The sequence below is a fragment of the Stegostoma tigrinum genome, chromosome 2 (genome assembly GCF_030684315.1).
Source record: "Stegostoma tigrinum isolate sSteTig4 chromosome 2, sSteTig4.hap1, whole genome shotgun sequence".
Classification (NCBI taxonomy): Eukaryota; Metazoa; Chordata; class Chondrichthyes; order Orectolobiformes; family Stegostomatidae; genus Stegostoma; species Stegostoma tigrinum.
The window spans coordinates 160,701,757-160,724,585 of record NC_081355.1 but is presented as its reverse complement, the minus strand read 5'-3'; the positions used below and the strand labels follow the sequence as shown (position 1 = coordinate 160,724,585).

The window sequence follows — 22,829 nt, the reverse complement described above, 5'->3', positions numbered from 1 at the left end:
CGCGGCTCCCCGCTTCACTGTTACACCGCACGCGGCTCCCCGCTTCACTGTTACACCGAGCGCGGCTCCCCGCTTCACTGTTACACCGCGCGCGGCTCCCCGCTTCACTGTTACACCGAGCGCGGCTCCCCGCTTCACTGTTACACCGCGCGCGCGGCTCCCCGCTTCACTGTTACACCGAGCGCGGCTCCCCGCTTCACTGTTACACCGCGCGCGGCTCCCCGCTTCACTGTTACACCGAGCGCGGCTCCCCGCTTCACTGTTACACCGCGCGCGGCTCCCCGCTTCACTGTTACACCGCGCGCGCGGCTCCCCGCTTCACTGTTACACCGCGCGCGGCTCCCCGCTTCACTGTTACACCGCGCGCGCGGCTCCCCGCTTCACTGTTACACCGAGCGCGGCTCCCCGCTTCACTGTTACACCGCGCGCGTGGCTCCCCGCTTCACTGTTACACCGCGCGCGGCTCCCCGCTTCACTGTTACACCGCGCGCGGCTCCCCGCTTCACTGTTACACCGAGCGCGGCTCCCCGCTTCACTGTTACACCGCGCGCGGCTCCCCGCTTCACTGTTACACCGCGTGGGGAGTGTTTGCTCTGTCACTCACACACACATTCACACTCCGTGCTGGTGTGTGGGGAGTGTTTGCTCTGTCACTCACACTCACTTTCACAGTCACCTGTTGGTGTGTGGGGAGTATTTGCTCTGTCGCTCACACACACATTCACACTCCGTGCTGGTGTGTGGAGAGTGTTTGCTCTGTCACACATGTTCACACTCAGTGCTGGTGTGTGGGGGGTGTTTGCTCTGTCACACTCATGTTCACACTCAGTGCTGGTGTGTGGGGGGTGTATGCTCTGTCACACACTCACGTTCACACTCAGTGCTAGTTTGGGGGGAGTGTTTGCTCTGTCACTCACACTCATGTTTACACTTGGTGCTGGTGTGGGGGGAGTGTTTGCTCTGTCACTCACGTTCACACTCAGTGCTGGTGTGTGGGGAGTGTTTGCTCTGTCACTCATGTTCACACTCAGTGCTCGTGTGTGGGGAGTGTTTGCTCTGTCACTCACACTCACGTTCACACTCAGTGCTGGTGTGTGGGGTGTTGCTCTGTCACTCACACTCACGTTCACACTCAGTGCTGGTGTGTGGGGTGTTTGCTCTGTCACTCACACTCACGTTCACACTCGGTGCTGGTGCGTGGGGAATGTTTGCTCTGTCACTCACGTTCACACTCAGTGTTGGTGTGTGGGGAGTGTTTGCTCTGTCACTCACGTTCACACTCGGTGCTGGTGTGTGGGGAGTGTTTGCTCTGTCACTTACGTTCACACTTGGTGCTGGTGTGTGGGGAGCGTTTGCTCTGTCACTCACGTTCGCACTCGGTGCTGGTGCGTGGGGAGTGTTTGCTCTGTCAGTCACGTTCACACTCGGTGCTGGTGCGTGGGGAGTGTTTGCTCTGTCACTCACATTCACACTCGGTGTTGGTGTGTGGGGAGTGTTTGCTCTGTCACTCACGTTCACACTCGGTGTTGGTGTGTGGGAGTGTTTGCTCTGTCACTCACGTTCACACTCGGTGCTGGTGTGTGGGGAGTGTTTGCTCTGTCACTCACACTCACGTTCACACTCGGTGCTGGTGCGCGGGGAGTGTTTGCTCTGTCACTCACATTCACACTTGGTGCTGGTGTGTGGGGAGTGTTTGCTCTGTCACTCACACTCACGTTCACACTCGGTGCTGGTGCGTGGGGAGTGTTTGCTCTGTCACTCACGTTCACACTTGGTGCTGGTGTGTGGAGAGTGTTTGCTCTGTCACTCACGTTCACACTCGGTGTTGGTGTGTGGGGAGTGTTTGCTCTGTCACTCACGTTCACACTCGGTGCTGGTGTGTGGGGAGTGTTTGCTCTGTCACTCACACTCACGTTCACTCTCGGTGCTGGTGCGCGGGGAGTGTTTGCTCTGTCACTCACGTTCACACTTGGTGCTGGTGCGCGGGGAGTGTTTGCTCTGTCACTCACGTTCACACTTGGTGCTGGTGTGTGGGGAGTGTTTGCTCTGTCACTCACACTCACGTTCACACTCGGTGCTGGTGCGTGGGGAGTGTTTGCTCTGTCACTCACGTTCACACTTGGTGCTGGTGTGTGGGGAGTGTTTGCTCTGTCACTCACGTTCACACTTGGTGCTGGTGTGTGGGGAGTGTTTGCTCTGTCACTCACACTCACGTTCACACTCGGTGCTGGTGTGTGGGGAGTGTTTGCTCTGTCACTCACGTTCACACTCGGTGCTGGTGTGTGGGGAGTGTTTGCTCTGTCACTCACGTTCACACTCGGTGTTGGTGTGTGGGGAGTGTTTGCTCTGTCACTCACGTTCACACTCGGTGCTGGTGTGTGGGGAGTGTTTGCTCTGTCACTCACGTTCACACTCGGTGCTGGTGTGTGGGGAGTGTTTGCTCTGTCACTCACGTTCACACTCGGTGCTGGTGTGTGGGGAGTGTTTGCTCTGTCACTCACGTTCACACTCGGTGCTGGTGTGTGGGGAGTGTTTGCTCTGTCACTCACGTTCACACTCGGTGCTGGTGTGTGGGGAGTGTTTGCTCTGTCACTCACGTTCACACTCGGTGCTGGTGTGTGGGGAGTGTTTGCTCTGTCACTCACGTTCACACTCGGTGCTGGTGTGTGGGGAGTGTTTGCTCTGTCACTCACGTTCACACTCGGTGCTGGTGTGTGGGGAGTGTTTGCTCTGTCACTCACGTTCACACTCGGTGCTGGTGTGTGGGGAGTGTTTGCTCTGTCACTCACGTTCACACTCGGTGCTGGTGTGTGGGGAGTGTTTGCTCTGTCACTCACGTTCACACTCGGTGCTGGTGTGTGGGGAGTGTTTGCTCTGTCACTCACGTTCACACTCGGTGCTGGTGTGTGGGGAGTGTTTGCTCTGTCACTCACGTTCACACTCGGTGCTGGTGTGTGGGGAGTGTTTGCTCTGTCACTCACGTTCACACTCGGTGCTGGTGTGTGGGGAGTGTTTGCTCTGTCACTCACGTTCACACTCGGTGCTGGTGTGTGGGGAGTGTTTGCTCTGTCACTCACGTTCACACTCGGTGCTGGTGTGTGGGGAGTGTTTGCTCTGTCACTCACGTTCACACTCGGTGCTGGTGCGTGGGGAGTGTTTGCTCTGTCACTCACGTTCACACTCGGTGCTGGTGCGTGGGGAGTGTTTGCTCTGTCACTCACGTTCACACTCGGTGCTGGTGCGTGGGGAGTGTTTGCTCTGTCACTCACGTTCACACTTGGTGCTGTCGTCACTCCGTGGGCGGTAACCTCGGAAACAGCTGCAGCGGTAACTTCCAGCAGAGTTGTTGCACAACTGCTCACAGCCGCCCTTCGCAAAATCCCCACATTCATCGACATCTGCACAATGTCAGGAAACACAACTCAGAGCATCGTTATCTTCACCAACCATCTTCATCTGGATCACATTCCCAAACTCGGCACCATGACTGAACCCGGGCGGGCAGGGGGCGGGGACAGGAGGAGGGTGTGGGGGAGAGGAGAGGGTGAGGAGGAGCAAGAGGAGGGGGTGGGGAGGCTGAGGAGGAGGGGTTAGGGGAGAGGTGGGGGTTGGGCAGGAGCAGGAGTAGGGAGTGGGGAGGTGGAGCTGGAGGGCTTAGGGGAGATGTAGGGGGTACGGAGGAGCAGGAGGAGTAGGGTGGGGGGATGCAGAGATGGGGTATGGTCAGGATGAGAGGATGGGGGAGATGTAGGGGGTGGGGAGGAGCAAGAGGAGGGCGTGGGGGAGAGATGTAGGGGGTGGGGAGGAGCAGGAGGAGGGTGTGGGGTTCGTAGAGATGGGGTAGGGTCAGAATGAGGGGATGGGAGAGATGTAGGGGATGTGGAGGAGCAGGAGGAGGAGGGGTGGGGGAATGCAGAGATGGGGTAGGGTCAGGATGAGGGGGTGGGGGAGAAGTAGGGGGTGGAGATGAGCAGGAGGTTGGGGTGGGGGAGATGCATCGGGGGAGGAGCAGGAGGAGACGGTGGGCGGATGCAAAGGCGGGGTTAGGGTCAGGATGAGAGGGTGTGGGGGCAGGGAATGGGCAGTGAGGCAGGGTGTCGAGCTGTTCTTGCCTCTTTTCAGGGACAGTGGCAGCTGGATGATCAGCCCAGGCATTATGGTGCTGAGGGGTCACGGAGTTTGGAGTTCCAGTGACAGTACTAAGCTGGGACACAAACCATGTAGCTTTGACTTTTCGGCCTGACTCCATTTGTTACTTATTTCTGTTAATTACCAGCAGGGCAGCGAGTGGGGTCAGTTTTGGTGGGGGGTTGGCGGTGGGGTGGGGTGGGGGGCGGGCGCGGTGGGGGTGGTGTGAGAGGAGAGAATGGAGTCGAGAACCACGACCCAACAGAGAGTGCTCCATCCTTTCTCACAGTCAGTGTGATGGTGGCATAGCGGTGTGATGTTAATGGCAACATCACTGTGGCAGAAATCACACGACACCAGGTTATAGTCCAAACACACACACACACACACACACACACACACACACACAAACTTGGACAGACAGACACACACACCCACACATGTACACCCACAGACACACCCATCCACACTCTCTCTCACACACACACACACTTGTACACACACACATCCACACTCTCTCACACACACACACACACACACTTTTACACACACACACATCCACACTCTCTCACTCACACACACACACACACACACACACACACACACACACACACACACACACACACACACACACACACACACACACACACACAAACACAGATCAAAAGATCGTACAAATACACTACTAAGAATCTTACCATGAGCGCAGTACTTTGCCTTCTGGTTACTCCTACCAAAGTGCATCACCTCACACTTGTCTGCATTAAACTCCATTTGCCACTCTCAGCCCAGCTCTGCAGCTTATCTATGTCTCTCTGCAACCTACAGCATCCTTTGTCGCTATCCACAACTCCACCGACCTTAGTGTTGTCTGCAAATTTACTAACCCATCCTTCTACGCCCTTATCCAGGTCGTTTATAAATTATTTGACACTATTTGTACTGTCTTGTTTTGATGCCACCACCTGGATAACTTGTTATGATCGCTCTACCTCAGTTAGTTTGTACAGTTTTGCATTCCTTGTTACTTCGGTTAGACTTTCAGTGTGTGGCCCTGATACCCATCATGTTATTCCAGGCATTTAGTTGGTCTCAGGCTCCACCTTACTTTTAATGTTTTGTAACTGTCTCTCTGCCTCGATTAATTGGATTACAGGCCATCCCTTAAGACCATAACACCACGAGACATTGGAGTGGAAGTAAGGCCATTCGGCCCATCAAGTCCACTCCGCCATTTAAATCATGGCTGATGGGCATTTCAACTCCACTTTCCTGCACTCTCCCCGTAGCCCTTGATTCCTTCTGAGATCAAGAATTTGTCGATCTCTGCCTTGAAGGCATCCAACGTCCCGGCATCCACTGCACTCTGCGGCAATGAATTCCACAAGCCCACCACTCTCTGGCTGAAGAAATGTCATTTCATTTCAGTTTTAAATTTACCCCGTCTAACTTTAAGGCTGTGCCCACGGGTCCTAGTCTCCCCGCCTAATGGAAACAACTTCCTTGCGTCCACCCCTTGTAAACCATACATTATCTTGTAAGTTTCTATTAGATCTCCCCTCAACCTTCTAAACTCTAATGAGTACAATCCCAGGATCCTTAGCCGTTCATCATACATTAAACCTACCATTCCAGGGATCATCCATGTGAATCTCCGCTGGACACGCTCCAGGGCCAGTATGTCCTTCCTGAGGTGTGGGGCCCAAAATTGGACACAGTATTCTAAATGGGGCCTAACTAGAGCTTTATAAAGCCTCAGGAGGACATCACTGCTTTTATATTCCAACCCTCTTGAGATAAACGACAACATTACATTCGCTTTCTTAATTACGGACTCTACCTGCAAGTTAACCTTCAGAGAATCCTGGACCAACACTCCCAGATCCCTTTGTACTTCAGATTTGTGAATTTTCTCACCATTTAGAAAATAGTCCATGCCTGTATTCCTTTTTCCAAAGTGCAAAACCTCACATTTACTCACGTTGAATTTCATCAGCCATTTCCTGGACCACTCTCCTAAACTGCCTAAATCTTTCTGCAGCCTCCCCACCTCCTCAGTACTACCTGCCTGTCCACCTATCTTCGGATCATTGGCAAACTTTGCTAGAATGCCCCCAGTCCCTTCATCCAAGTCATTAATGTATAAGGTGAACAGCTGTAGCCCCAACACTGAATCCTGCGGGACACCATTTGTCACCGGTTGCCATTCCGAGAAAGAGCCTTTTATCCCAACTCTCTGCCTTCTGTCAGACAGCCAATCCTCAATCCAACCCAGTAGCTCACCTCGAACACCATGGGCCCTCATCTTACTCAGCAGCCTCCCGTGAGGCACCTTATCAAAGGCCTTTTGGAAGTCTAGATAGACAACATTTACTGGGTTTCCCTGGTCTAACGTACTTGTTACCTCTTCAAAGAATTCTAACAGGTTTGTCAGGCATGACCTCCCCTCACTAAATCCATGCTGACTTGTTCTAATCTGACCCTGCACTTCCAGGAATTTAGAAATCTCATCCTTGACAATGGATTCTAGAATTTTACCAACTACCGAGGTCAGGCTAATCGGCCTATAATTTTCCATCTTTTTCCTTGATCCTTTCTTAAACAAGGGGGTTACAACAGCAATTTTCCAATCATCTGGGATATTCCCAGACTCCAGTGACTTTTGAAAGATCATGACCAAAGCCTCCGCTATTTCCTCAGCCACCTCCCTCAGAACTCTAGGATGTAGCCTGTCGGGGCCAGGAGATTTATCAATTTTTAGACCTTTTAGCTGTTCTAGCACTTTCTCTTTTGTAATGCCTACCGTACTCATCTCTGCCCCCTGGGCTCTCCTTAATTGTTGGGATACTAATCGTGTCTTCCACTGTGAAGACAGAAGCAAAGTACTTATTAAGTTCTTCAGCTATTTCCTTATCTCCCATCACTAGCCTTCCAGCATCAATTTGGAGCGGCCCAATGTCTACTTTTGCCTCTCGTTTGTTTCTTATGTATTGAAAGAAGTTTTCACTATGATTTCTAAGGAGGTGGTGGTAAACTTGTGCAAGACATTTGTTAGACCGCAGCTGGAGTATAATGTGTAGCTGTGGGCCCCACGTTATAGGCAGAATTGTGAATGCACTAGAGAGAACGTAGTTCGTGATTTATCAGAATGGTTCCAGGAGTGAGAAACTTCGGTTAATGAGGATTGTTTGAAGAAGTTGGGACTCTTCTCCCCAGACAGAAGGTGGATGAGAGGATTGTGGCTGTACAGGGCATTAGTTAGGGCCACTATTGGAATACTGCATGCAATTCTGGTGTCCCTGCTTTAGGAAAGATGTTGTGAAAGTTGAAAGGGCTCAGAAAAGACTTACAAGGATGTTGCCAGGGTTGGAGGGGTTTGAGCTACAGGGAGGGGCTGAATAGGCTGTAGCTATTTTCCCTGGAGTGTTGGAGGCTGAGGGGTGACCATATGGAGTATAAAATCATGAGGAGCATGGACAGCGTGAACAGACAAGGTGTTTTTCTAGGGCAGGGGAGTATGAAATTAGAAGGTATAGGTTTAAGGTGACAGGGGAAAGATTTAAGAGAGACCTAAAGGGTAACTTTTTCATGCAGAGGCTGGTGAGTGTATGGAATGAACTGCCAGAGGAAGTGATGGAGGCTGGTACAATTACAACATTTAAAAGGCATCTGGATGGGTACATGAATAGGAAGGGTTTAGATGGACATAGGCTAAATGCTGGCAAATGGGGCTAGATTAATTTAAGATATCTGATCGACATGGACTAGTTGGACCAAAGGGCTGATTTCTGAGCTGTTCTGAGCTCTATGGCTCTACCTGATTGAGGTTTCTAAAATAAGGAGAGAGCTGGACAAACTAGACAGTAAGAAGCTGTTGAAATTTATAACAGGAACAAGAACGAGACTGTGGGAACAACAAGAACTACAGGTACTGGAGTCAGAGTCAACACAGTGTGGAGCTGGAGGAACACAATAGGTCAGGCAGCATCAGAGAAGCAGGAAAGCTGACGTTTCAGCTTTACACCCTTAATCAGGACTCCTGACGAAAAGTGTAAACCTGAAACATCGACTCCCTGATAGTGCCTGGCCTACTGTGTTCCTCCAGCTCCACACTGTAAGAATGAGACTGTACAGGTTTAAAAAATGAAATGCAAACACACCAAGGGTGATGTGAGAAAAAAAAACTTTTACACACAGTGACTGATAATAACTTGTATAAATTCAGAATCTAGTATTGCTGAGAAAAGGCACATTTTGTCAAAGCTTTTCAATTAGCTCTCATCTGGACATTTGGCAAGAATACCACACAACAAATTGTAGGAGCGTGGAATGCACTGTCTGTGAAAGTGATGGCGGCAGGTTCAATAGAGGCTTTCAAGCGGACAGTGGGTGAAACAATGTGTCAGGTTACAGGGAAATACTGGAGAATGGTGTTAAGACACAATGCTTAGAGAGTCAGCGCAGACGGAATGGACCAAATGGCCTCCTTCAATTCAGGGCCTATTCTGTGACTGTGCCTTACCTGTACAACTCTTCCTGTCAGCCAGCAGTTTCCAGCCAAGTTGGCAGGAACACTCCACCTGTCCACCCACTCGCTCTGAGCAGACATGTTCGCAACCACCATTCTGCATCTTACAAGAGGTGATGTCTGCAACACCAAAACAACAGGCTCAGTGCTATCAGTCATGGCTGATTTCTCAATCAGACAATCACGGGGAAAGCATCAGGAATGCAGCAGTTCAGGAGCAATGGGTGTTTTGTACACAATAACAGGCATTGGGAGTTACAGACAGGAAGTGAATTGACACAAAGTACAGGAGTCAGTTCTGCTGGAGAGGGCTGATAGTGTGACTACGGCAGTATATGGGGGTACTGTGTACAGATTTACAGCATGTGGGGATACACAATAGGACTGGACAGCATGAGGACGTACAGCAGGGGGTGTTCTTGGTACCGTTATCTCATCGATAGGAGTAGAGTATAATGTGCACGATGTGTTTATACATTATGTGTCAGCACAGAGTGTAAATTATGGTGAAGTGTGTGTGGGGTACAAGATGTGTGGGAGTACACTGCGTGTAAGGTACTGCGCAAAGTTTGACACAAAGTCGGGTGGCAGTGTGAAATGTGAGGAGGATATTATGAGAATACAGGGTGACTTGGACAGTCTAGGTGAGTGGACAGATGCATGGCAGATGCAGTTTATTGTGGATAAATGTGTGGTTATACACTTTGGTGGCAAGAACAGGAAGGCAGATTACTATCTCAATGGAGTCAAGTTAGGTAAAGGGGAAGCACAATGAGATCTAGGTGTTCTTGTACATCAGTCAATGAAAGCAAGCATGCAGGTACAGCAGGCAGTGAAGAAAGCTAATGGCATGCTGGCCTTCATCACAAGAGGAATTGAGTATAGGAGCAAAGAGGTCCTTCTGCAACTGTACAGGGCCCTGGTGAGACCGCACCTGGAGTATTGTGTGCAGTTTTGGTCTCCAAATTTGAGGAAGGACATTCTTGCTGTTGAGGGAGTGCAGCGTAGGTTCACGAGGTCAATTCCCAGAATGGCGGGACTATCATATGTTGAAAGATTGGAGCAACTGGGCTTGTATACACTTGAGTTTAGAAGGATGAGAGGGGATCTGATTGAGATGTATAAGATTATTAAGGGATTGGACACTCTGGAGGTGGGGAGCATGTTTCTGCTGATGGGTGAGTCCAGAACCAAAGGACACAGTTTAAAAATAAGGGGTAGGCCATTTAGAACAGAGTTGAGGAAAAACTTCTTCACCCAGAGAGTGGTGGATATATGGAATGCTCTGCCCCAGAAGGCAGTGGAGGCCAAGTATCTGGATACTTTCAAGAAAGAGATGGATAGAGCTCTTAAAGATAGTGGAATCAAGGTTTATGGGGATAAGGCAGGAACAGGATACTGATTGTGGATGATCAGCCATGATCATAATGAATGGTGGTGCTGGCTCAAAGGGCCGAATGGCCAACTCCAGCACCGATTATCTGTTGTCTATTGTGCATGTGGGATACTGTGTGGGAGTACAGTTTGTTTGGGATACAGTGTAAGGGGTACAGTGTGTGGGCGTACAGTGTGTGGGTGTTCAGTGCGTGGGGTACAGTGTGTGCATGTACAGTGTGTGGGTATACAGCGAGTGGGTGTACAGTGTGTGGGTGTACAGTGTGTGGGTGTACTGTGTGTGGGTGTACTGTGTGTGGGTGTACTGTGTGTGGGTGTACTGTGTGTGGGGTACAGTGTGTGGGGTACAGTGTGTGGGGTACAGTGTGTGGGTACAGTGTGTGGGTACAGTGTGTGGGTGTTCAGTGTGTGGGGTACAGTGTGTGGGGTACAGTGTGTGGGTGTACAGTGTGTAGGGTACAGTGTGTGGGGGTACAGTGTGTAGGGGTACAGTGTGTGGGTGTACAGTGTGTGGGGTACAGTGTGTGGGTATACAGTGTGTGGGGTACATTGTGTGGGTGTACAGTGTGTGGGTGTACAGTTTGTGGGTGTACAGTCTGTGGGTACAGTGTGTGTGGGTGTACAGTGTGTGTGTGCACCGTGTGTGGGTGTAAATTGTGTGTGGGTGTACAGTGTGTGGGTATACAGTGTGTGGGTATACAGCGTGTGGGGTAGACTGTGTGTGGGGTACAGTGTGTGGGTGTACAGTGTGTGGGGTACAGTGTGGGTGTACAGTGTGTGGGGTACAGTGTATGGGTATACAGTGTGTGGGTGCAGTGTGTGGGTGTACAGTGTGTGGGTGCAGTGTGTGGGTGTACAATGTGTGTGGGTGTACCGTGTCTGGGTGTACAGTGTGTGGGTATACAGTGTGTGAGGTAGACTGTGTGTGGGTGTACAGTGTGTGGGTGTACAGTGTGTGGGTGGAGTGTGTGGATACAGTGTGTGCAAGATACAGTGTGTGGGGGTACAGTGTGTGGGTACAGTGTGCAAGTGTACAGTGTGGGTGTACAGTGTGTGCGTACAGTGTGTAGGTTGTACGGTGTGTGGGTGTACAGTGTGTGGGTGTACAGTGTGTGCGTGTACAGTGTGTGGGGTACAGTGTGTGGGGTACAGTGTGTGGGTGTACAGTGTGTGGGTGTACAGTGTCTGGGTATACAGCATGTGGGTGCAGTGTTTGGGTGCACAGTGTGTGGGTGTACAATGTGTGTGGGTGTACAGTGTGTGGGTGTACAGTCTGTGGGTGTACAGTGTGTGGGTATACAGTGTGTGGGTGTACAGTCTGTGGGTACAGTGTGCGGGTGTACAGTGTGTGGGTACAGTGTGCGAGTGTACAGTGTGTGCATACAGTGTGTAGGTTGTACAGTGTGTGCGTGTACAGTGTGTGGGGTACAGTGTGTGGGGTACAGTGTGTGGGTGTACAGTGTGTGGGTATACAGCGTGTGGGTGCAGTGTTTGGGTGCACAGTGTGTGGGTGTACAATGTGGGTGTACAGTGTGTGGGCGTACAGTCTGTGGGCGTACAGTCTGTGGGCGTACAGTGTGTGGGTGTACAGTGTGTGGGTGTACAGTGTGTGGGTGTACAGTGTGTGGGTATACAGTGTGTGAGGTAGAGTGTGTGTGGGGTACAGTGTGTGGGTGTACAGTGTGTGGGTGTACAGTGTGTGGGTATACAGTGTGTGAGGTAGAGTGTGTGTGGGGTACAGTGTGTGGGTGTACAGTGTGTGGGTATACAGTGTGTGAGGTAGAGTGTATGTGGGGTACATTGTGTGGGTGTACAGTGTGTGGATGCAGTGTGTGGGTGTACAGTCTGTGGGTGTACAGTGTGTGGGTGTACAGTCTGTGGGTGTACAGTGTGTGGGTGGAGTTTGTGGGTGTACAGTGTGTGGTGCACCGTGTGTGGGTGTACAGTGTGTGGGTGTACAGTGTGTGGGTATACAGTGTGTGGGTATACAGTGTGTGAGGTAGAGTGTGTGTGGGGTACAGTGTGTGAGTGTACAGTGTGTGGTGTACAGTGTGTGGGTGTACAGTGTATGGGTGTACAATGTGTGTGGGTGTACAGTGTGTGGGTGTACAGTGTATGGGTGTACCGTGTCTGGGTGTACAGTGTGTGGGTATACAGTGTGTGGGTATACAGTGTGTGGGTATACAGTGTGTGGGGTAGACTGTGTGTGGGGTACAGTGTGTGGGTGTACAGTGTGTGGGGGACAGTGTGGGTGTACAGTGTGTGGGGTACAGTGTATGGGTGTACAGTGTGTGGGTGCAGTGTGTGGGTGAACAGTGTGTGGGTGCAATGTGTGGGTGAACAGTGTGTGGGTGCAATGTGTGTGGGTGTACAGTGTGTGGGTGTACCGTGTCTGGGTGTACAGTGTGTGAGGTAGACTGTGTGTGGGTGAACAGTGTGTTGGTGTACAGTGTGTGGGTGGAGTGTGTGGATATAAATAATCAGAGGGTTAGATAGGGTGGATAGGGAGAGCCTTTTTCCTTGGATGGTGACGGCGAGCACGAGGGGGCATAGCTTTAAATTGAGGGGTGAGAGATATAGGACAGATGTCAGAGGTAGTTTCTTTACTCAGAGAGTAATAAGGGAATGGAACACTATGCCTGCAACGGTAGTAGATTCGCCAACTTTAAGTACATTTAAGTCGTCATTTGACAAGCATATGGACATACATGGAATAGTGTAGGTTAGATGGGCTTGAGATCGGTATGACAGGTCGGCACAACGTTGAGGGCCAAAGGGCCTGTACTGTGCTGTAATGTTCTATGTTCTATACAGTGTGTGCAAGATACAGTGTGTGGGGGTACAGTGTGTGGGTGTACAGTGTGTGGGTACAGTGTGTGGGTGTACAGTGTGTGCGTACAGTGTGTAGGTTGTACAGTGTGTGGGTGTACAGTGTGTGGGTGTACAGTGTGTGCGTGTACAGCGTGTGCGTGTACAGTGTGTGGGGTACAGTGTGTGGGTATACAGCGTGTGGGTGCAGTGTTTGGGTGCACAGTGTGTGGGTGTACAATGTGTGTGGGTGTACAGTGTGTGGGTGTACAGTATGTGGGCGTACAGTGTGTGGGTATACAGTGTGTGAGGTAGAGTGTGTGCGGGGTACAGTGTGTGGGTGTACAGTGTGTGGGTGTACAGTGTGTGGGTATACAGTGTGTGAGGTAGAGTGTGTGTGGGGTACAGTGTGTGGGTGTACTGTGTGTGTGTGTGTGTGTGTACAGTGTGTGGGGTACAGTGTGTGCGTGTACAGTGTGTGGGGTACAGTGTGTGGGGTACAGTGTGTGGGTATACAGCGTGTGGGTATACAGCGTGTGGGTGCAGTGTTTGGGTGCACAGTGTGTGGGTGTACAATGTGTGTGGGTGTACAGTGTGTGGGTGTACAGTGTGTGGGCGTACAGTGTGTGTGTGTACAGTGTGGGGGTACAGTGTGTGGGTGTACAGTGTGTGGGTGTACAGTGTGTAGGGTACAGTGTGTGGGAGCACAGTGTGTGGGTGCACAGTGTGTGGGTGTACAGTTTGTGGGTGTACAGTGTGTGGGTGTACAGTTTGTGGGTACAGTGTGAGGGTGCAGTGTGTGTGGGTGTACAGTGTGCGGGTGCAGTGTGTGTGGGTGTACAGTGTGTGGGTACAGTGTGCGGGTGCAGTGTGTGTGGGTATACAGTGTGTGGGGTACATTGTGTGGGTATACAGTGTGTGGGTGCACAGTGTGTGGGTGTACAGTTTGTGGGTGTACAGTCTGTGGGTACAGTGTGCGGGTGCAGTGTGTGTGGGTGTACAGTGTGTGGGTGTACAGTGTGTGGGTGTACAATGTGTGTGGGTGTACAGTGTGTGGGTGTACCGTGTCTGGGTGTACAGTGTGTGAGTATACAGTGTGTGAGTATACAGTGTGTGGGGTAGACTGTGTGGGGTACAGTGTGTGGGTGTACAGTGTGTGGGTGTACAGTGTATGGGTATACTGTGTGGGTGCAGTGTGTGGGTGTACAGTGTGTGGGTGTACCGTGTCTGGGTGTACAGTGTGTGGGTATACAGTGTGTGAGGTAGACTGTGTGTGGGTGAACAGTGTGTGGGTGTACAGTGTGTGGGTGTACAGTGTGTGGGTGGAGTGTGTGGATACAGTGTGTGCAAGATACAGTGTGTGGGGGTACAGTGTGTGGGTGTACAGTGTATGGGTATACAGTGTGTGGGTGTACAGTCTGTGGGTACAGTGTGCGGGTGTACAGTGTGTGGGTACAGTGTGCGAGTGTACAGTGTGGGCGTACAGTGTGTGCGTACAGTGTGTAAGTTGTACAGTGTGTGGGTGTACAGTGTGTGGGTGTACAGTGTGTGGGGTACAGTGTGTGGGTGTACAGCGTGTGGGTGTACAGCGTGTGGGTATACAGCGTGTGGGTATACAGCGTGTGGGTATACAGCGTGTGGGTGCAGTGTTTGGGTGCACAGTGTGTGGGTGTACAATGTGTGCGGGTGTACAGTGTGTGGGTGTACAGTCTGTGGGTGTACAGTGTGTGGGTGTACAGTGTGTGGGTGTACAGTGTGTGGGTGTACAGTGTGCGGGTGTACAGTGTGTGGGTACAGTGTGGGTGTACAGTGTGTGCGTACAGTGTGTAGGGTGTACAGTGTGTGCGTGTACAGTGTGTGCGTGTACAGTGTGTGCTTGTACAGTGTGTGGGTGTACAGTGTGTGGGTATACAGCGTGTGGGTGCAGTGTTTGGGTGCACAGTGTGTGGGTGTACAATGTGTGCGGGTGTACAGCGTGTGGGCGTACAGTCTATGAGTGTACAGTGTGTGGGTGTACAGTCTGTGGGTGTACAGTGTGTGGGTGTACAGTGTGTGAGGTACAGTGTGTGGGTGTGCTGTGTGTGGGTGTACTGTGTGTGAGTGTACTGTGTGTGGGTGGAGTGTGTGGATACAGTGTGTGCAAGATACAGCGTGTGTGGGTGTACAGTTTGTGGGTGTACAGTCTGTGGGTACAGTGTGCGAGTGTACAGTGTGGCTGTACAGTGTGTGGCTGCACAGTGTGTGGGTGCAGTGTGTGTGGGTGTACAGTGTGTGTGTGCACCGTGTGTGGGTGTACAGTGTGAGGGTGTAGAATGTTTGTTGGTGTACAGTGTGTGGGTGTACAGTGTGTCGGTGTACAGTGTGTGGGATACAGTGTGTGGGTGCACAGTGTCTGGGGTACAGTGTGTGGGGTACAGTGTGTGAGAGGTACAGTGTGTGTGGGTACAGTGTATGAGAGATACTGTGTGTGGGTACAGTATGTGTGAGATACAGTGTGTGTGGGTACAGTATGTGGGTGCACAGTGTGTGGGGTAGAGTGTGTGTGGGGTAGAGTGTGTGTGGGGTAGAGTGTGTGTTGGTACAATGTGTATGAGATAGTGTGTGTGAGATACAGTGTGTGTGGGTACAGTGTGTGAGAGATACAGTGTGTGTGGGTACAGCGTGTGAGAGATATAGTGTGTGGGTACAGTGTGTGAGCGATACAGTGTGTGTGGGTACAGTGTGTGTGGGTACAGTGTGCGAGAGATACAGTGTGTGAGAGGTACAGTGTGTGTGGGTAGTGTGTAAGAGATACAGTGTGTGGGTACAGTGTATGAGAGATACAATGAGTGTGTGTGAGAGATAGTGTGTGAGAGATACAGTGTTTGGGGCTACAGTGTGTGAGAGATACAGTGTGTGGGTGCAGTGTGTGAGAGTTACAGTGTGTGGGTACAGTGTGTGAGAGATACAGTGTGTGAGAGATACAGTGTGTGGGTACAGCGTGTGAGAGATACAGTGTGTGTGGGTACAGCGTGTGAGCGATACAGTGTGTGTGGGTACAGCGTGTGAGAGATACTGTGTGTGTGGGTACAGCGTGTGAGAGATATAGTGTGTGCGGGTACGGAGTGTGAGAGATACAGTGTGTGGGTACAGTGTGTGAGAGATACACCGTGTGAGAGATACAGTGTGTGAGAGATACAGTGTGTGGGTACAGCGTGTGAGAGATACAATGTGTGTGGGTACAGTGTGTGAGAGATACAGTGTGTGTGGGTACAGTGTACGAGAGATACAGCTTGTGAGAGAAACACTGTGTGTGGGTACAGTGTGTGAGAGATACAGTGTGTGCGGGTATAGTGTATGAGAGATACATTGTGTGGGTACAGCGTGTGAGAGATACAATGTGTGTGGGTACAGTGTGTGAGAGATACAGTGTGTGTGGGTACAGTGTGTGAGAGATACAGTGTGTGGGTACAGCGAGTGAGAGATACCATGTGTGTGGGTACAGTGTGTGAGAGATACAGTGTGTGGGTACAGCGTGTGAGAGATACAGTGTGTGAGAGATACAGTGTGTGGGTACAGCGTGTGAGAGATACAGTGTGTGAGACATACAGCGTGTGAGAGATATAGTGTGTGGGTACAGCGTGTGAGAGATACAGAGTGTGGGTACAGCGTGTGAGAGATACAGTGTGTGAGAGATACAGTGTGTGGGTACTGCGTGTGAGAGATATAGTGTGTGTGGGTACAGCGTGTGAGAGATACAGTGTGTGGGGGTACTGTGTGAGTGAGATACAGTGTGTGTGGGCACAGTGTATGAGAGATACAGCGTGTGAGAGATACAGTGTGTGTGGGTGCAGTGTGAGTGAGATAGTGTGTGTGCGTACAGTGTATGATAGATACAGTGTATGAGAGATACAGTGTGTGTGCGTACAGCATGTGAGAGATACAGTGTGTGTGGGTACAGTTTGTGAGAGGTACAGTGTGTGTGGGTACAGTGTATGAGAGATACAGTGTGTGTGGGTACAGTGTGTGGGTACAGCGTGTGTGAGATACAGTGTGTGTGGGTACAGTGTGTGAGAGATACAGTGTGTGTGGGTACAGTGTGCGAGAGATACAGTGTGTGTGGGTACAGTGTGTGTGGGATACAGTGTGCGAGAGATACAGTGTGTGTGGGTACAGTGTGCGAGAGATACAGTGTGCGAGAGATACAGTGTACGGTTACAGTGTGTAAGAGATACAGTGTGTGGGTATACTGTGTGTGAGATACAGTGTGTATGGGTACAGCATGTGTGGGCACAGTGTGTGAGAGATACAGTGTGTGAGAGATACAGTGTGCGGGTACAGTGTGTGAGAGATACAGTGTGTGTGGGTACAGTGTATGAGAGATACACAGTGCGGGTACAGTGTGTGAGAGATACAGTGTCTTAGAGATACAGTGTGTGGGTACAGTGTGTGAGAGATACAGTGTGTGGGTACAGCGTGTGAGAGATACAGTGTGTGTGGGTACAGTGTGTGAGAGATACAGTGTGTGGGTACAGCATGTGAGAGATACAGTGTGTGAGAGATACAGTGTGTGGGCACAGCATGTGAGAGATACAGTGTGTGAGAGATACAGTGTGTGGGTACAGCGTGTGAGAGATACAGTGTGTGTGGGTACAGTGTGTGAGAGATACAGTGTGTGTGGGTACAGTGTGTGAGAGATACAGTGTGTGGGTACAGCGAGTGAGAGATACCATGTGTGTGGGTACAGTGTGTGAGAGATACAGTGTGTGGGTACAGCGTGTGAGAGATACAGTGTGTGTGGGTACAGTTTGTGAGAGGTACAGTGTGTGTGGGTACAGTGTATGAGAGATACAGTGTGTGTGGGTACAGTGTGTGGGTACAGCGTGTGTGAGATACAGTGTGTGTGGGTACAGTGTGTGAGAGATACAGTGTGTGTGGGTACAGTGTGCGAGAGATACAGTGTGTGTGGGTACAGTGTGTGTGGGATACAGTGTGCGAGAGATACAGTGTGTGTGGGTACAGTGTGCGAGAGATACAGTGTGCGAGAGATACAGTGTACGGTTACAGTGTGTAAGAGATACAGTGTGTGGGTATACTGTGTGTGAGATACAGTGTGTATGGGTACAGCATGTGTGGGCACAGTGTGTGAGAGATACAGTGTGTGAGAGATACAGTGTGCGGGTACAGTGTGTGAGAGATACAGTGTGTGTGGGTACAGTGTATGAGAGATACACTGTGCGGGTACAGTGTGTGAGAGATACAGTGTCTTAGAGATACAGTGTGTGGGTACAGTGTGTGAGAGATACAGTGTGTGGGTACAGCGTGTGAGAGATACAGTGTGTGTGGGTACAGTGTGTGAGAGATACAGTGTGTGGGTACAGCATGTGAGAGATACAGTGTGTGAGAGATACAGTGTGTGGGCACAGCATGTGAGAGATACAGTGTGTGAGAGATACAGTGTGTGGGTACAGCGTGTGAGAGATACAGTGTGTGTGGGTACAGTGTGTGAGAGATACAGTGTGTGTGGGTACAGTGTGTGAGAGATACAGTGTGTGGGTACAGCGAGTGAGAGATACCATGTGTGTGGGTACAGTGTGTGAGAGATACAGTGTGTGGGTACAGCGTGTGAGAGATACAGTGTGTGAGAGATACAGTGTGTGGGTACAGCGTGTGAGAGATACAGTGTGTGAGACATACAGCGTGTGAGAGATATAGTGTGTGGGTACAGCGTGTGAGAGATACAGTGTGTGAGAGATACAGTGTGTGGGTACAGCGTGTGAGAGATACAGTGTGTGAGAGATACAGTGTGTGGGTACTGCGTGTGAGAGATATAGTGTGTGTGGGTACAGCATGTGAGAGATACAGTGTGTGGGGGTACAGTGTGAGTGAGATACAGTGTGTGTGGGCACAGTGTATGAGAGATACAGCGTGTGAGAGATACAGTGTGTGTGGGTGCAGTGTGAGTGAGATAGTGTGTGTGCGTACAGTGTATGATAGATACAGTGTATGAGAGATACAGTGTGTGTGCGTACAGCATGTGAGAGATACAGTGTGTGTGGGTACAGTTTGTGAGAGGTACAGTGTGTGTGGGTACAGTGTATGAGAGTTACAGTGTGTGTGGGTACAGTGTGTGGGTACAGCGTGTGTGAGATACAGTGTGTGTGGGTACAGTGTGTGAGAGATACTGTGTGTGTGGGTACAGTGTGCGAGAGATACAGTGTGTGTGGGTACAGTGTGTGGGTACAGCGTGTGAGAGATACAGTGTGTGAGACATACAGCGTGTGAGAGATATAGTGTGTGGGTACAGCGTGTGAGAGATACAGAGTGTGGGTACAGCGTGTGAGAGATACAGTGTGTGAGAGATACAGTGTGTGGGTACTGCGTGTGAGAGATATAGTGTGTGTGGGTACAGCGTGTGAGAGATACAGTGTGTGGGGGTACTGTGTGAGTGAGATACAGTGTGTGTGGGCACAGTGTATGAGAGATACAGCGTGTGAGAGATACAGTGTGTGTGGGTGCAGTGTGAGTGAGATAGTGTGTGTGCGTACAGTGTATGATAGATACAGTGTATGAGAGATACAGTGTGTGTGCGTACAGCATGTGAGAGATACAGTGTGTGTGGGTACAGTTTGTGAGAGGTACAGTGTGTGTGGGTACAGTGTATGAGAGATACAGTGTGTGTGGGTACAGTGTGTGGGTACAGCGTGTGTGAGATACAGTGTGTGTGGGTACAGTGTGTGAGAGATACAGTGTGTGTGGGTACAGTGTGCGAGAGATACAGTGTGTGTGGGTACAGTGTGTGTGGGATACAGTGTGCGAGAGATACAGTGTGTGTGGGTACAGTGTGCGAGAGATACAGTGTGCGAGAGATACAGTGTACGGTTACAGTGTGTAAGAGATACAGTGTGTGGGTATACTGTGTGTGAGATACAGTGTGTATGGGTACAGCATGTGTGGGCACAGTGTGTGAGAGATACAGTGTGCGGGTACAGTGTGTGAGAGATACAGTGTGTGTGGGTACAGCATGTGTGGGCACAGTGTGTGAGAGATACAGTGTGCGGGTACAGTGTGTGAGAGATACAGTGTGTGTGGGTACAGTGTGTGAGAGATACAGTGTGTGGGTACAGCATGTGAGAGATACAGTGTGTGGGCACAGCATGTGAGAGATACAGTGTGTGAGAGATACAGTGTGTGGGTACAGCGTGTGAGAGATACAGTGTGTGCGGGTACAGTGTGTGAGAGATACAGTGAGTGAGTACAGCGTGTGAGAGATACAGTGTGTGGGTACAGCGTGAGAGATACAGTGTGTGTGGGTATAGTGTGTGTGCGATACAGTGTATGTGGGTACAGTGTGTGAGAGATACAGTGTGAGAGAGATAGTGTGTGTGAGATACAGTGTGTGTGGGTACAGCATGTGTGGGTACAGTATGTGTGGGTACAGTGTGTGAGAGATACAGTGTGAGAGAGATACAGTGTGTGTGGGTACAGCGCGTGAGAGATACAATGTGTGAGAGATACAGTATGTGGGTACAGGGTGTGAGAGATACAGTGTGTGAGAGATACAGTGTGTGGGTACAGCGTGTGAGAGATACAGTGTGTGAGTACAGCGTGTGAGAGATACAGTGTGTGAGAGATACAGTGTGTGGGTACAGCATGTGAGAGATACAGTGTGTGAGAGATACAGTGTGTGGGTACAGCATGTGAGAGATACAGTGTGAGAGAGATACAGTGAGAGGGTACAGTGTGTAAGAGATACAGTGTGTGAGAGATACAGTGTGTGGGTACAGCGTGTGAGAGATACAGTGTGTGAGAGATACAGTGTGTGGGTACAGCATGTGAGAGATACAGTGTGTGAGAGATACAGTGAGTGGGTACAGCGTGTGAGAGATTCAGTGTGTGAGAGATACAGTGTGTGGATACAGCATGTGAGAGATACAGAGTGTGTGGGTATACTGTGTGTGAGATACAGTGTGTGTGGGTACAGCATGTGTGGGTACAGTGTGTGAGAGATACAGTGTGCGTGGGTACAGTGTATGAGAGATACACTGTGCGGGTACACTGTGTGCGAGATACAGTGTCTTAGAAATACAGTGTGTGGGTACAGCGTGTGAGAGATACAGTGTGTGTGTGTACAGCGTGTTAGAGATACAGTGTGTGGGTACAGCGTGTGAGAGATATAGTGTACGTGGGTACAGTGGGTGAGAGATACAGTGTGTGGGCGCAGCGTGTGAGAGATACAGTGTGTGTGGGTACAGTGTGTGTGGGTACAGTGTGTGAGAGATACAGCGTGTGAGAGATTCAGTGTGTGTGGGTACAGTGTGTGAGAGATACAGTGTGTGTGGGTACAGTGTGTGAGAGATACAGTTTGTGCGTACAGCATGTGAGAGATACAGTGTGTGAGAGATATAGTGTGTGGGTACAGCGTGTGAGAGATACAGTGTGTGAGAGATACAGTGTGTGGGTACAGCATGTGAGAGATTCAGTGTGTGGGTACAGCGTGTGAGAGATACAGTGTGTGAGAGATACAGTGTGTGGGTACAGCGTGTGAGAGATACAGTGTGTGAGAGATACAGTGTGTGGGAGATATAGTGTGTGTGGGTACAGCTTGTGAGAGATACAGTGTGTGGGGGTACAGTGTGAGTGAGATACAGTGTGTGTTGGTACAGTGTATGAGAGATACAGTGTGTGTGGGTACAGTGCATGAGAGATACAGTGTGTGAGAGATACAGTGTGTGTGCGTACAGCATGTGAGAGATACAGAGTGTGTGGGTACAGTTTGTGAGAGGTACAGTGTGTGTGGGTACAGTGTATGAGAGATACAGTGTGTGTGGGTACAGTGTGTGGCTACAGCGTGTGGGTACAGCGTGTGTGAGATACAGTGTGTGTGGGTACAGTGTATGAGAGATACACTGTGCGGGTACACTGTGTGCGAGATACAGTGTCTTAGAAATACGGTGTGTGGGTACAGCGTATGAGAGATACAGTGTGTGTGGGTACAGCGTGTGAGAGATACAGTGTGTGGGTACAGCGTGTGAGAGATACAGTGTGTGTGGGTACAGTGTGTGAGAGATACAGTGTGTGTGGGTACAGCGTGTGAGAGATACAGTGTGTGTGGGTACAGCGTGTGAGAGATACATTGCGTGGGTACAGCATGTGAGAGATACAGTGTGTGAGAGATACAGTGTGTGGGTACAGCGTGTGAGAGACACAGTGTGTGGGTACAGCATGTGAGAGATACAGTGTGTGAGAGATACAGTGTGTGGGTACTGCGTGTGAGAGATATAGTGTGTGTGGGTACAGCGCGTGAGAGATACAGTATGTGTGGGTGCAGTGTGAGTGAGATAGTGTGTGTGGGTACAGTGTATGATAGATACAGTGTATGAGAGATACAGTGTGTGAGAGATACAGTGTGTGTGCGTATAGCATGGGAGAGATACAGTGTGTGTGGGTACAGTTTGTGAGCGGTACAGTGTGTGTGGGTACAGTGTGTGGGTACAGCGTGTGTGAGATACAGTGTGTGTGGGTACAGTGTGTGAGAGATACAGTGTGTGTGGGTACAGTGTGCGAGAGATACAGTGTGTGAGAGATACAGTGTGTGTGGGTACAGTGTGTGTGGGTACAGTGTGCCAGAGATACAGTGTGTGTGGGTAGAGTGTGCGAGAGATACAGTGTGTGGGTACAGTGTGTGAGAGATACAGTGTGTCTGGGTACAGCGTGTGAGATATATAGTGTGTGGGCACAGCATGTGAGAGATACAGTGTGTGTGGGTACAGTGTGTGAGAGATACAGTGTGTGTGGGTACAGCGTGTGAGAGATACAGTGTGTGGGCACAGCGTGTGAGAGATACAGTGTGTGTGGGCACAGTGTGTGAGAGATACAGTGTGTGTGGGTACAGTGTGTGAGAGATACAGTGTGTGGGCACAGCGTGTGAGAGATACAGTGTGTGAGAGATACAGTGTGTTGGTACAGCATGTGAGAGATACAGTGTGTG

The 22,829-nt window shown here is 50.5% G+C and overlaps 1 protein-coding gene across 5 annotated transcripts in view; it reads right to left on the bottom strand.

The window, feature by feature from the left end:
* Positions 1–22,829, bottom strand: part of si:ch211-221n20.8 (uncharacterized protein LOC100034409 homolog) — a 115,760-nt gene that overhangs the window by 25,066 nt on the left and 67,865 nt on the right. For all 5 annotated transcript variants that reach the window (XR_009443037.1, XM_059640885.1, XM_059640886.1 and 2 more), the window contains 2 exons: positions 8,651–8,776; positions 3,270–3,398 (listed from right to left, as the gene is read on the bottom strand). Coding sequence is in view for 4 of the 5 variants with exons in the window: in XM_059640885.1 (XP_059496868.1) it covers positions 3,270–3,398; positions 8,651–8,776 (255 nt within the window). In the remaining variant the exon portion in view is untranslated. The remainder of the gene's footprint in view (positions 1–3,269; positions 3,399–8,650; positions 8,777–22,829) is intronic.